Source organism: Geotrypetes seraphini, chromosome 17, assembly GCF_902459505.1.
Source record: "Geotrypetes seraphini chromosome 17, aGeoSer1.1, whole genome shotgun sequence".
In the NCBI taxonomy this organism is placed as follows: domain Eukaryota; kingdom Metazoa; phylum Chordata; class Amphibia; order Gymnophiona; family Dermophiidae; genus Geotrypetes; species Geotrypetes seraphini.
In genome coordinates this window covers 22,114,470-22,130,027 of record NC_047100.1, presented here as the reverse complement: position 1 = coordinate 22,130,027, position 15,558 = coordinate 22,114,470, and the positions used below count along the sequence as shown (strand labels likewise).

Sequence of the window (15,558 nt, the reverse complement as noted above, 5' to 3'; positions counted from 1 at the left end):
ACCAAATATGAAGGAAGTCCTGTCCCGTCCCCCCCCCCCCCCCAGTTCATCACAATTTCGCCAACAGCATCTGTTCCCTCATGGAAAATGGAGAAAAGTCGCTCAGGGGTATAGTACCATCTGTAATACATCTTATATCTGTTTTCAATATAATTAATAGTTAAAGTCAATTTAAATAACCTCTTATAGATAGAATCCCAGTGAGAGAAAGTACGCTCCCCAGGAAGATCCCGTTCCCCACTAGCCTTGTAAGAATCCAAAGGAGCTTCCCGTTTTAATAAAGCTTGAAAGCCTGGAAACTCCCCCTCCCCCCCCCCCTTCCAGCCCCAGCCCTCAGAGCTTGCCCTAGCCAGGTCTCACCTAAAGAAAGCTCCCAAAAAGCCCGACGAAACAAAAAAAGGTGCAAGCACGTATATAGAAATGAATCCCTGTCTTCTAATCCAAATTCTTCTTGTAAATCTCTAAAGGGCGCATAGTCGTATCCCAAAGCTGACCCAACGTACGCAGACCAGCCGGAAGCTATGTACGACGAACAACAGCGTCCCTACCTGGCGATCCATCAGGCAAGGCCACAATAGCCATCTGAGCGAAAAACAAACGCTCCGGGAACGTCTGTATTTCTTAGAATTTTTATTTCTGGTTGCTTAAAAGTTCTGGTTAATTGGTTCTACTTTATTTGGAGAAACTGCAGCAGACATTATGAGAATACGCTACCCAGCCAGTGACGTGAGAAAGCAGAACAACGGGGACAAATATACCCAGGAGCAATCTGCTACAGGACCGTCCTTAAAAAAAAAATACCATAGCTGAGCATCCTAGCTGTCGCCTACAGGTTCTCTCTGCTTTTTTTTTTTTTTTGCACAGAGCTGTGAAGCTCTGCGCTTCCAGTTGCTCTGGCTATCAAGACAGAGGTACGGTGAATGGCTGGCTGACATCTGTGAAGGGGGATCATGGCCTGAAGCCAGGGAATGCTGAACGACGCTCTGTCACTGCAGTGTGTGAGAATGGAGAAAGATGATCTCCACAAGCCCTGAGCCGGTCTGGCCTAGATAACATTAGCAGGAATAGACAGGAAACTTGAGCATTTCATTTCTACAGCCGTGCATAAAAGAAAGCTGACCTTCCAAGTGCAGCGTTTCAAAATTGCATATGCAAACAAGCGGAAATACTCATCTTGTGGCATGTGAAATGCTCACAACCAGACGCAGCTTTTAAATATTTTAAGCCTGAAACAAGAAAAGAGGTAGAGGGGGTAGCCTAATGGTTATAGCGGCAGAGGGCTCAGGTTCAAATCCCACCGCAGAAAATAATAGTAAATATGGAACTAAGGCCAGTACTAGGCAGACTTGCACGGTCTGTGTCTGTATATGGCCGTTTGGGGGAGGATGGGCTGGAGTGAGTTATGACGGAGATTTCGGCAGTAGGAACCAAAGCACAGTACCGGGTAGAGCTTTGTATTCTTGCCCAGAAATAGCTAAGAAGAAAATTTTAAAAAAATTAAAATTGAATCAGGCTGTGCAGACTGGATGGACCATTCGGGTCTTTATCTGCCGTCATCTACTATGTTAGCTCCTTGTGGCTCTAGGCAAGCCACCTGACCCTCCCTATTCCAGACCATGCTCACCTTCCTGGGAGTCAAAATTTGGAATGACTTTACAGAGACCATTAGAAGCCAACCATGCCCTATTCTGGAAGAAACTGAAAACTCTACTCTTTGACAATTAATATCTACATGATCACCACATGATCCTTTTGCTTAGTATGATTAGATTCGTCTTCTCCTTTTCTCGTCCTTCTCTCTATACCCCAAGGTACCCTTTTCCCACTGCAAGTCACTTTGAGCCTGTTTAGGTTTGCACGACGCACAAAGATTAGATTAGAGATTAGATTATGTAGGATAGTTAGGAGTAGCTCTGGCACTCATAGCCTCCAGTATCCTCCTCAGATATTCTCAGACTTCAAAACCATTTTCTCTCCACACTCCTTTCTTATGGGAGACCCATCTCGCTCCTGTCCCATTTCTTGTCTTCATCTCTTCTTATTTTTTGAGTTAGAGGACCAAAAGCCCTATTGGGTGTCTGGGTGGGAGACTCGCCCCATTTCCCACTTTATGTGGAAACCCTGCCCTTGTGGGAAGGAAGGAAGACCCAGGTTTTCTACATCAATTCCTAAGGAACTCCGACAATTGAGGTTTTCACAGACTAGACCACAGTGGTTCCCAACCCTGTCCTGGAGGACCACCAGGCCACTCGGGTTTTCAGGCTAGCCCTCATGAATATGCATGGAGCAGATTTGCATGCCTGTCACTTCCATTATATGCAAATCTCTCTCATGCATATTCATTAGGACTAGCCTGAAAACTCCAATGGCCTGGTGGTCCTCCAGGACAGGCTTGGGAACCACTGGACTACACCACCTCTTCATTACTTTGACTGTCAATGATCTAGGTGAAGTGCATCATTAAAAAACAACAGGAGCAATAAATAAATACATAGGGCCCAATATTGAGACCCCATGAGACAGCCGCAGACTGCGGCGATCCCAGATAAACAGTGCCGGGGCTGTATCGGGCCACAGGCATTGCTTATCCAAGTCAAAGTTCACTACCTTGACTTAGCCAGCAAAGCCAATATTCATTGGCTGGCCAGCTAAGGCCTAGTGACCAAAGATAGATCTGCCTTTTAGGCCTATTTGGCCATGTGCCTTATCCAACCAGCCAATAAATATTGGCCGTGACCAAACTGCTCACCAGTCAGTCTGGCGAACCAGGTATTCAGTGTGGGATAGCTGCCTATTTTCTGCTTCATATCGGCAGATAGCTGGCTCAGCAGTACTTAGCCAGGCGCCATTCCTGACTGGCTAAGTACCTCTGGTTATCAGAGGGATAGAGATTACAATCATAAACAAACAAATAAGAATGAATAAAGACATCAATCAGAAAGTGGTATCCTTAAAAGACTTGATATCATGTAACTGCTTGAGTAAAAAAACAAGATTTCATTTTTTATCAAAAGCAAAATATTTCTGTTCCATGCGTACCGAGGAGCATTTGATAATTTATCTACCTCAGTAGGAAGGAAAAGAGTTTCACAATAAATTTTATTTTATTTTTCAATATAGTCCCCTGATAGCTCCATACACTTCGTCCACATTTCCTGCCCTGACTTTGAAAATAATTCTTCTGTTTGACCTTCAAACCAAGATGTCACAGCTTCCTTGACATCTTCATCACTTGAAAAACGCTGTCAATGGAAAGATTTCTTCAAAACTCGGAACAGGAAATAAGCCAAGGGTGCCAGGTCAGGACTGTAGGGTAGATGGTTCAGCTGCCGAAACCCACATTCTCCGATGGCAACCTGTGATTGTCGAAACATGTGCACCGGCGCATTGTCATGAAGAAGCAGCATGCCTGCTGTGAGTTTTCCTCGTCTTTTCTCCTTAATTGACTCCAGGAAAGTGATCATTGTGTTGGTGTAACTCTCCCTAGTTATGGTTTTCAAGTGTGGCATGAACTCCAGAAGCAAAAGTCCTTCATTATCCTAGAAGACAATTGCCATGACTTTGCCTGCAGATATTTCTGTCTTAAAATTTTGGGGGGTGGGGGATGACTTATTCTTCTACTGCATTGACTCTATTTTGGACTCAGGATCTCTGTGATAGTCACCAAACGATGAAATAAATTCACTTTGTCTTCACGGAGCATCACCAAGTTCTTCTGACAGCTCTAGAGCTTCGTGGCCTTTTGACGCGGCATCAGCATTCTTGGAACCCATCTTGCACTAATCGTAGACATGCCCAACTTTTCATGAATTATTTTCCAAACTGTACATGCCAAGATGCCTGTTTCTTCAGTTATTCAGGAAACCTTAATTCGTCTGTCTGACAAAATGAAATCCTCAACTTTCATGCACATTTCTATGGAAGTTGCTTTCACAGGTCGTCCAGTGTGAGGATCATCTTCAATGGACTCTCTACCCCACTTAAACTGCTTGCTCCAAAATTTTACTTTGTAGGATGATGGGGCAGACTCTCCATAAACTGCAGTCATGCATCATAGATCTTCTTTGGCTTTTTCCCTTCCTTTGTGAGAAATTTTATCACTGAACGGTGCTCCAAATCTAGCAGTTTCTTACTTAATTTACACGAGGACTCTCCTGACATCCTGTCTCTTGGAATGTTAGACTTGCACTGAGCTGCAACTGTGCATGAGTAATCTTGAGATATGTCACAACATTCACAGACTTGTTTCACCCCACTTGCTACTTTCTTTCATACTGAGTTAGATAAATTATTGAACACTCCTCGTACATCCAAAGGCAAAGTGTATCATAATATTTTGTGTAGATGCACATTAATCCAACACTGTGCTGGTATTTGCAATGGCTCAGAGTGAATATGATTGAGGCCTACAAAATCCTGACTGGTGTAGAGCAGATAAAAGTGAATTGATTTTTTTTTACTCTTTCATAAGATACAAAGACTGGGGGGACACTCAATGAAGTTACATGGAAATACTTTTAAGACAGATAGGAGGAAATTTTTGTTTCACTTAAAGCTCTGAAAATTTTTACCAAATTTGTTCTGGGCATTTGGGACTTAAGACGCTTTTGTGGTCGAAAATGTGAAATAAACATAGATGTACAGACATTCTGGACAAAAATAGTCTGGACGTCCACGTGATTTTTTGAAAAAAAAAAAAAAAAAAATTCTTGATGTATTTTTTTGAGCCTGGACATTTGGGTGTCTAGCATCATACATCCGAATCAGACTTAGACATTTCTTTTGATTATGCCCCTCCACGGCTCTTAACACATGCATTGTGGGCCATAAAGCTTTATAGTTATAGAAACATGATGTCAGATCTAGTCTAATCTAAGGCTTGGCTTTATATAACCGAGTCATCATTCTAAGAAAGCTCGACTCGGTTTACAATAAAAACCATAAAAAAATAAGACTAAATTTCAAGAAATTAGTTTTCAAGGTGTTTCGTAAATAAAGTAGTTTTTAAAGGCCGAATGGCCCATCCAGTCTTCCCCATCTGCAGCATCCACTATCTCCTCCTCTCCCTAAGAGATCTAACTCAAGACATGGTACAGTACTTGGCTTTTAAATATACTGCTGTAATACAAAGCATTCATACATTTTGCTTTATCTGGGGAGAAAAGTTTGGCGTCACTGTCTGAGATTGTAAGACCTTGGTTATCATTTTGTATTTCTAAAGGCAGTATTGGATTACAAATTCCATCAGCTGCTTTGCCTCTTAGAGCTTGAAAAGGAAGCATTTTTCGTGAGTAAAAGCCGTTTAGTTTCTTCATGCTAACTGGAATTAGAGCGAACCCCGGTTTGCTGACACATCTTAGCCATTTAAAAAGGTGTTAAAAGCTGCACAATGCCCTGTGACCGAATGCTGTAATCCAGGGCTGCCCAAGTCCGGTCCTCGAGATCTATTGTTAGGCCAGGTTTTCAGGATATCCACAATGAATATGCATGAGAGAGATTTGCCTGCACTGCCTTCTTGGTGTGCAAATCTCTCTCATTGTGGATATCCTGCCAGTAGATCTCGAGGACCGGACTTGGGCAGCCCTGCTGTAATCTTTTGAACTGCTTTTTCAGGTCTCAACCAAAGCGGTCCCACCGCTACGGTTATTACCTCCCAGTCTTTCTGTTCTGTACATAATTAGACGTGATGTCTTTTCATATGGCCAACCATGTTCCGACAAGCAACTAGAACAAGGCTCCGCAAAGGCATTTGTCAATTCTGAGAACCAAAGACAAGGTTTCTCAAATCAGACATGGTAGCTAGGCTCAGACAGCTGTTTTATGCATTGCTCAACTGCAGCCTTCAGAAATAAAAAAAAATCCCGTAACAGTAAATGTGAGCTGCATATTATATAAACTTTTGCGAGCCAAATCTCATAAACATTTGGCAAAGTGCTACCATCCACTTCCTTCACTATAAGCCGCTAACCGGTTATTTGAAATGAGCATCTCCTCTCGATGCTTTTGCCGTATGGTATACTAATTGATGTCGGAGCCAAAGAGTTCTAGTCAATTTTACAGGTTCACCGAAAGTATTACATTTATTTAACAGAGCTAGAGCCAAATAAGATAGTTATTACATAAAAGAACCAACACGTGGTTAAATTTACTGACTTCACACTGTCATGGAAAACCTTTTATTTGTGTGTATAGAACTCAGTGTGCAATTAGCAGAGAGGTGACCTTGAGCAATTTTTTTTTAAAAGGCAGTAAAGGAAAGATTATTGAAATGTTATACGAGGGGCCGCTGAAAAGTTCAGTCCAACCAAGAGAATGACGTAGAGCCATGAAACCTACAAGTTATTCCACACTTTTCTTGACACTTTTTGTTTCAATGAGGCAAATGCATCTAATAAATGGGCCCAAGTATAGGGAAACCAAGCCATTGTGACATCACCGATGAGGTTGGCTCTTAGGCATTGGTGGAATGAGGCATCATGACGTCACAATACCAGGGGCCGCTGAAAAGTTCTCAGCCCAACCAAGAAGAGAATGATGTGGAGCCATGAAACCTACAAGTCATTCCACACTTTTCTTGACACTTATCGTTTCAGTGAGGCAAATGTATCTAGCAAATGGGCACAAGTATAGGGAAACCAAGCCATTGTGACATCACCGATGAGGTTGGCTCTTAGGCATTGGTGGAATGAGGCATCATGACGTCACAATACCAGGGGCCGCTGAAAAGTTCTCAGCCCAACCAAGAAGAGAATGATGTGGAGCCATGAAACCTACAAGTCATTCCACACTTTTCTTGACACTTATCGTTTCAGTGAGGCAAATGTATCTAGCAAATGGGCACAAGTATAGGGAAACCAAGCCATTGTGACATCACCGATGAGGTTGGCTCTTAGGCATTGGTGGAATGAGGCATCATGACGTCACAATACCAGGGGCCGCTGAAAAGTTCTCAGCCCAACCAAGAAGAGAATGATGTGGAGCCATGAAACCTACAAGTCATTCCACACTTTTCTTGACACTTATCGTTTCAGTGAGGCAAATGTATCTAGCAAATGGGCACAAGTATAGGGAAACCAAGCCATTGTGACATCACCGATGAGGTTGGCTCTTAGGCATTGGTGGAATGAGGCATCATGACGTCACAATACCAGGGGCCGCTGAAAAGTTCTCAGCCCAACCAAGAAGAGCATGACGTGGAGCCATGAAACTTACACGTTATGCCACACTTTTCTGGACACTTTTTGTTTCAATGATATTAAAACGAAACGAAAAGTGTCCAGAAAAGTGTGGAGTAACTTATAAGTTTCATAACTCCACATCATTCACATCTCCTCGCATATGTCAAGAAAGTTCTAGTTTCTGTGTTCCCCGTCACTCTCCACTTTTTTCTTCTAGAACACCCAGGGGTAGACTAAGGGCCAAGTCTGCATTTTTAAGAAATGATGTTTGCAGACTTTGATGGAGTCCAGTAGAGCCATTTACAAGATTAATGAGTCCTTTGATACTAGTCATTGATTAATCTGTTGTTGGTTAATACGTGGGAACTTTCGGAAGCACTTAGGTTGCACGTGACTGAAATATACATATCAGCGAGGTCCACAATGGAAGGTTAATGCACAGGTATGCAGGACTAAGGCCTAGATTCTCAAAACTTTGCGGTAAAAACCAACGGGCCCCTGTCGCAGCCATTACTGTAATGATTTCATCATTCTCATTTTGCCATCCTCGTTCAATCCACCATCCTTTCCAGACTGGACTACTGCAACTCCATCTATATAAGCCTAACAAAGAAAAACCTCCATAGACTTCAGCTAATTCAAAACGCCGCAGCCAAGCTTATTTTCGCAAAAGGCAAGTTCGACCACGTTTCCCCACTCCTCTCCAAGCTTCACTGGCTCCCAGTTTACTCCAGAGTCCTCTATAAATGTGCCTGCATAGCCTTCAAGATTCTACACGGCGTCCTCCCTCCTGTTATCCCACTCTTCTGGAACTCCTCAAACCCGCTCTCGACTAGATCCTCCCAAAAACTGAAATTATCTTTCCCTTCTATAAAAGGTATATCCCGCGCAGGAAAACTTGGAACATCCCTCCCCTTTAGAACCACAGAACTCTGGAACAACCTCTCATCCCCGCTCAGAAATTCTAGCTCCTTCCAATCCTTCCGCAAACACTTGAAAACTTGGCTCTTTTCAAAAACCTAATCACCTCCCGTGCTCTAGTATCTTGTCCCCCTCTATCTCCTCAGTCCCTCTCCTATATCCCTTCCTTGTAGTTCCTTTCCTCTCAACCTCTGTAAACCGTGCCGAGCTCTGCGTACGCGGAGATGGTGCGGTATACAAACCTAAGGTTTAGTTTAGTTTAGTTTAGTTTAGATTTCCAAAAAGGCGAGTCGTTCTCGAAAAACTGTGCATGCAAATACGGTTGGTGGAGAGTAGTGAAAGCTCACTAAATTTACATGAGATGAATCACTGGAAAAGCAATGCTGTAAGCATACATATGTGCATGCCTGATTGGAGCATAATATATGCACATGTCATAGGCACGAGATGTTTCAAAAACAGATAAAACCCCAGTGCTTTTAAGGCGGCATCCTGTTCATACTGACTTTTGGCTCCTATGGAAGTATACATGCTCAAAAAGCTTGCTTCTCCCCCCCCCCCAAAAAAAAAAAACAAAAAAGCAACCCAAAACCTACTATAATTTGTGAATCTTGTAATTTTTTTTTTTTTTTTTCCATGAGCCGCAGTCAAAATGCATGCCAGAGATGCGCTTTTCACAGTGCCGGCACAGTACTGGCAGCCTCGGACCAGTGGCTGATTTTTGGGGGGTTGCCAAAAGCCAACGCTGTGCGTGGAGAATCACCCAGCAATCATGAAAAATCGCTCAGAGTGCTCATTTAAATATTGATGAGTCCATTTGTATGACAGAATCAGAGACCGCTAGGAAGCTCGAAAAAGACCACGGTAAGCCGTTATGAGAATCCGACGCTAAAATATCTCCCCTCTCCTGCCTTTTCTCCAAAGTATACATATTGAGTCTTTAAGTCTGTGCCGATCTGCCTTTTGATGAGGACCACGCATCATTTTAGTAGCCTTCCTCGAGGGCTGCAATCCAGTCGGGTTTTCAGGATTTCCCCAATGAATATGCATGAGATCTATTAGCATACAATGAAAGCAGTGCATGCAAATAGATCTCATGCATGTTCACTGGGGAAATCCTGAAAACCCAATTGGATTGCTGCCCTCGAGGAGGGACTTTGACACCCCTGCTGTAGACCGAATCCATCCTTTTTATATTTTTTTGAAGGTGCGGCCTCCAGAATTGTACACTGATGCATGCAAAACTTAGGCATTTAGGCTTAGTTTTCCTTGGCCTAAATGGATGCACCTCAAAATTATGACACGCACTGGCGCTAAGCTTGATTCTATTTATGGCACATGCCTTTTATAGAATTACACGAAACTCCATTCTAATTGGTAACAATTTTTTGAGTGCTATATATAAAATCAGGTCCTATGTGGATACTTTCAAACTCTGACTACCCTCTGTTCAAACTTTGCAACGTGCATACTCACCACAAGATATGGGCCATCATGCCAAAGAACGTTCTTTTATACCAGCTAGTATTTTTATGAGGCATTTATCCACATGCATTGACATATACAGCATGAATGACATAGAAAATTACCTCTTTTATGTATGTTGAATATTTAAACGCGTGCCCAGGTAATCTAAAGAGTTAACCTGGTGACTCAAAGTGACTAAAGATTAATAACATTTTACAATCGATGCTCTCTCTTCAACTTTACAACATCTGTTTCAACTTTGCAATGCATGAGCATCTCCTGGCCAATCACGCTGGTATCCTGATGACCGCGAGGCTCAGTAAGACGCATGCCAAGGACTTCATCTCCTAGGAAAAATGTCAACACAACATCCTGTAGACATAACTTGGAACTTCCCCATTCAGACATATTAAATGTTCAGTCCTTTAAAATGTGTCTGTGCTTTTTACAATTCTATATAATTACTAAAGTCTGGATTATTTTGCTGAAAATGAGGCATTCGACCTTTGTGCTGGAACGAATGCTTTTTTTAAATTTATTTCTAATATTGTTCATATGCAGCAATTGGTTTCAATTTAACATATTCCAAAGGAATGGTTTCTGTCTTCAAGTTCAAGCTCCTCTGTGTACATATATAGGAGTGATTTTAGAAAGCTATTTCCATGTGTAACAACTACAGTGGAACACCGATTATCCAAACTCCAATTATCCGGATTGCTTTCGGGAGTCTCAGTTTATATTTGAGGTTCCCCCGAAGTACTAGTCTTTTGTTTTTAATTATTTACAAAAAAAACCTTCAGCGCCCCCTCCCTACCTGAACAGGCATCACAGCCCCCTCCCAGACCCATTTGAAAGACCCCAGGCCTATCTTGTTTCCCTAGTGGTCTAGCGGCAGCACTGGGACTAGAGTGGAAGTGGAATTTGAACTAGAGGTCTGCACGGAAACTGGGATCGCGGGAATCTCGCGGGTCCCGCGGGAATCCCCCCTAACCCATGGGATTCCCACAGGGACCCCCCTCTGGCTCTCGGGACTCCCACAGGGATGGAAGGCTTTGGAAGCAGGGTTTGCCCATAATGGTCACGTCAGCCTTAGTAAAATAGGGGGTTTATAAGTTAATTACCTGAACAGAAAGCAAAAAAAGGGTTCCATCAAAGAGATTCCACAAGGAAAACAGCAGCGCAAAAACAAAAGAAACTGCTTTTTATGGGGACAGGTGGGGATGGAGGTAATTCCTTGCGGGGATGCGTGGGGACGGAGAGGATCCTGACGGGGACGGGTGGGGACGGAGAGGATCCTGGCGGGGACGGGTGAGGATGGCGAGGATTCTGGTGGGGACGGGCGGGGATGGGTGGGATTTCTGTCCCCGCGCAACTCTCTAATTTGAACCTGACTTTTCTAACATATACTCCAGTAGTATAGCTGTGACTCAGTGGGCCCTGGGCCGGAGGACTGATGTGGGCCCCTCTCCAGCATGTGTGCCCCCCCTAGGTCCTTCTGGGCCAGCACCTCCCCCTCCCCCCCCCCCCCATACACACACACACACTCAGCCACTTACCCTCCTGCCAGGTCCTCCACAGCTACAGCATCAGAGACGGCGTTAAAGGCTGCCTTACTGGCCAGCAAGATCTTTCCTCTGACGCGTCCTGCCCACAGGTAGTTGCATTAGTGCGGTAGTACCTGGCAGAGGGTCGGATAGGCAACCTTTAGCATTGTAAGAAGCTGAGTGCGGGGAAAGGAGGTGCTGGACTCGGCACATGGAAGAGAGGGCCCTGGGTATTTTGTTGGGCTTGCTCAATGGTAGTGATGCCCCTAGCATAGGCCACTGCTCTAGTTTCTATAGGCTACTCCTTCATTCTACTTGAAAATCACTCAGACTTATCAGAAATTTCTTCACCTTGGTTTCAGGCATGAAGGAATCAAAATTAGTTTAGTCTCTTTGCTGACGGCAGCTAAAGAATGGCTGTATCTAAGAGTACAGAATATTATGTCTGTGGCTTTCTCAGTATTCCAGTGAGAAGCCTCACATCCGAACTGCAAAGGAACAACGGCCCGTGTTTATATTAAGTGCAATTTAAAATAAGCTCTGAGGAATCGCACGCATCCATGTACGGCGCAGACCCGGCAGCTGTGCTGCTTTGTCAGAAGATTCAGACGTTCTCCGGTGCGCACCTCCATATTTGGAGCCTTTTGTAGAGTAAAGTTGATTTGAGGGGAAGCACAGTTTCTCATTCTTAAAACCCTTTGCAGCGTACCACAGAAGAATAATCCGAGCATCTTAGCCATTCAGGGGAACGGAGACTCTCATATTACAAGTAAACGTTCGGGAGAGCAATCATTCTGCCAAGTTTAGGTGGCTCTTCCTTCCCCCAAGAAGGAAATATGAATTCTATGTTTCGACTGATGTTTTTATCTGTTTGGAGAGTTAATACACCAGAAAATAATTTTTAGTTTTTGATTTTTCTGTAAGTTTTTTGTTTTTTTAAGACCCCCTTCCTATGATGGAGGTAGCTTTATAAGCTTTTCCCAGATGAAGCTCGTTTTACCCACATAAAAGGGCTTTTCTAAAAGCATCCCAAAATCACCCCCAAAGCACTTGTAAAGTAGGTGCAAGCAGTGTGCGCCTAGTATTATGACTTTCCCTGGGGATATCATCAGTTAAACCTTCTGCACTGCAATCTCAGAACATTACCGGCTGGACTCTCAACTCTTTAAGCAAATGTGCTTTAATACAGACACAGAGCAAAAGAAACTAGTTTGATGCTTGTACTGAATTATGCTTCTTGACAATGGCCACTAGAGAATGACACGGTGGCTGTTACCCGCAGCTAGACACGGGTAACCCGCCGAAACAGTGACAAAAAAAATGGTCAGCACGGGTACAAGGAGAAGGGAAAAAATTACAGTTTCCTCTCTAAGTGTGTGGGGGTTCCTACCCCTCCCCCCCCCCGCCACGGCAGCACCAACACTTGTTAGTTACCCCCCTTGGAGCGCTTTAAATTTAACTTTTAATCTGGCGCGCTGACGTCCTGCGTGCATTTTATGAGCTCCTTTGTCCCCGCGCGATTGTCTGGCGTGCATATAGAGTACGTACATGTGTAACTTTCCTCTGTACTTACATACACAGAAGGAACATGTATCCCTGTTCACCTAGTTACAGAACTGCCTGATACCTGTAAAGCTAAGCCATTTCATTCAAGACCGTGTTTTTGCTATGTAGTAAATCAAAAAGCAGATGTCTTCCATTGGTTCGGGGGACCCCCATCCAGTTGAGTTTTCAAGATATCCCTCATGAATATGCATGAGAGAGATTTGCATATAATGTAAGTGACAGATATGCAAATCTCGATCATGCATATTCATGAGGAACTGGCTGGGGGGAGCCCCAGGACAGAGTTGGGAACCACTGGTCTAGATTCTAGAACATGGAACCAGGATTGCTCAATTCCGTCTGGATATCTCATAATTAGACCATACTGATTTAAAACATCACTATTGGTAAAATGATAAAGGTCAAGGAGAGGCAAAGCTCCTCCACAACCTGAACCAAACTCTAGAAAGTGAGTACATGTTGTTCCTGTATTAGCAGCTGTAATGATTTGTGTCGGGAGCAATTTCTTCAAATGGTTTCTGTCTTTTTCTGCCTTTCGTTCGTTCTTTCTTGATGTTTCTTGGTCTGGTGGTGTTAGACATACTTGCGAAAAAACTTAGTGCTGACGCCAATCAGAATTTTAGCTTTTATCTTTAAAGTTCTCTTAGGACAAAGTCTTTAATCGCAATCAACTGACATTTCAATTCACTTTTTTCCCCCTCTCTACCAGGATTATCTACCGAAGGTGGTCCCAAGCGTCAGGAGCACCTCTCCAGGTTTTCGATGCCAGACTTAAGCAAAGATTCTGGAATGAACGTTTCAGAAAAATTAAGCAACATGGGGACTCTGAATTCCTCTGCACAATTTAGGAGTGTTGAATCCGTTCGAAGCTTGCTGTCCACACAACAGTACCAAGACCTGGAGCCAAATCTAAATCAGCTTGCAAATCCCGCCAAGTACAGGGAGCTGTCGTCTCACGGAAGGATGCTTCAAGGATTTCCGTTTGAAAGCGGAATGACGGGGAACGACATGGCAGGACAGAGCAGTGTGAAATTCCCTCCCCTGAGTGAGCGCACTCGAAGGCGAACCCGTGACAACGATCAAAACTATCGCCATCACAGACAAAGGAGGTCTAGACGGTCTCGATCAGACAATGCCCTTCACCTTGCCAGTGAACAGTGCAATAGAATGAAAGACAAGCCGTTTCTGAGAACCAGGGAGGACTATGATCGCTTCATGCTCCAACGAGGGTCCAGAGACGCAATGGAACCGGGCCACAAGAGAGAGATGTACAGCCATTATCAAAGGACTGCATCTGACCTTGCTTTACAGAATCATATATTTGAAAGGTGGGGGCCCTATCTCAACGAATACGACTGGTGTTCAACGTGCTCTTCCTCGTCTGAATCCGACAATGAAGGCTATTTCCTAGGAGAGCCAATTCCGCAACCCACTCATCTTCGCTATGTAACCAGCGAGGACCTCATTCACCAGTATGGCTCATGCGGTGGCGGCAGCGGTGGCATCCCCAAGTCCTCCACCCTAGGTGGCAGAGGACAGTTGCACAGCAGAAAAAGGCGAAAAAGCAAAAACTGTATTATTTCTTAGTAAGAATGTCAATTTACAAACTTGCACTGTTTTTGGATTTAAGCGCTTTTTTTTTTTTTTTTTTTTTTTATGTAACAAAAAAGTTTTAAGGACTGGGAATTAAAGTACTAAGGCAAAAGTTATGGACTGACTTCTATAAATAATCCTAATTATTAGCATGGTGAATTCTTTTGCACATTTCACTTTGAAGCAACTTTCACTTTAAACCCTATTACCTGGTACCGACATAAAAGCACCCTTTTCCCCACGGAGTCCTTCATATATCTTAAGTTACCACAGTATGTTCCAGCCGCCAGTTTCCTGTTAGCTTGGGCCATTCTGTGTGAACCGTTTTTTCCTGGTTTTCACTCTCTGTACCTTTTTATTCCCCTCCGTAATTTATCAGGCAATGCAAATATATTTTAAGTTATTTACATGTTCATTGTAAATGGGATGTAAATGAAAGTACTGACAAAATATTTTTGTATTTTGGAAACTCAGAGGATATTGTCCGTCTTAGAAATATATACAGTCCCAGAGCTGCATGCAATCTTAAAGAGTTTTAAAATGGTACTGCTTAGTCGCTTTAATTTGTCACTTATCCACCGGACATTGTTCGTAGGGACATTATGAAGTATGATTTTGTAGTCAGTGGGAGAAAATAGTCTTATGATGCATCACGTCATCGGTATAGTGCGCATAGCTTATTGGGAGTCTTTCACACCTGGCACATCTTCACCTCTGTTGATTTTGAAAAGATCTTTAAACTTCGGAAAAGTAACTTTAACAGTTAGAGGTCAGCAATGTTAAAATAACCAAAGTCTGATTAAAAAAAACAAAATAACAAAAAAAAAACAACAATTACATCCATGTACAGAAATGTCAATTTGCTGTATGTTAAAAAGCTGCTGTTTTAGGCATTTGAAATTACAAGCAATGCAGTTGTGTTGGTGTCGGCATCAAGTTCCTTTGAATATGAACACGCTATGCTCTGTAGTGTCCTGGAACAATTTATCTGTTTTCCTTTATGGCATGAAGACATCTTCAGTACTGTTTTAATACCTGGATCATATTAAAAAAAACCAAAAACATTAAAACAGACTAATTTCATTTCTTTGGAGTAAGAATGAATCCACACGACAGCCAGGAGCGCTTTTGAGCATTTCAATAATTTTTGTGATTCTCCCTCCCCCCCCCTTCTATCTGTTTTAAATTGTATTTTCTGGAACAAGCCACAACGTGTTTGAGACCAGTTGATTTTTTTTTTAGGTCTAAATATTAAAAACTGGTCATTGTCCTTAATGAGTAGTTTCTAG

The 15,558-nt window shown here is 43.1% G+C and overlaps 1 protein-coding gene across 2 annotated transcripts in view; it reads left to right on the top strand.

Moving 5' to 3' along the window:
* The window catches only part of PRICKLE2 (prickle planar cell polarity protein 2), a 94,405-nt gene extending 79,267 nt beyond the window's left edge, over nt 1-15,138 (top strand). For both annotated transcript variants that reach the window (XM_033926593.1, XM_033926594.1), the window contains one exon: nt 13,386-15,138. In XM_033926593.1, coding sequence (XP_033782484.1) covers nt 13,386-14,263 — 878 coding nt within the window. In that variant the 3' untranslated portion in view covers nt 14,264-15,138. The remainder of the gene's footprint in view (nt 1-13,385) is intronic.
* The last annotated feature ends 420 nt before the right edge of the window (nt 15,139-15,558 follow it).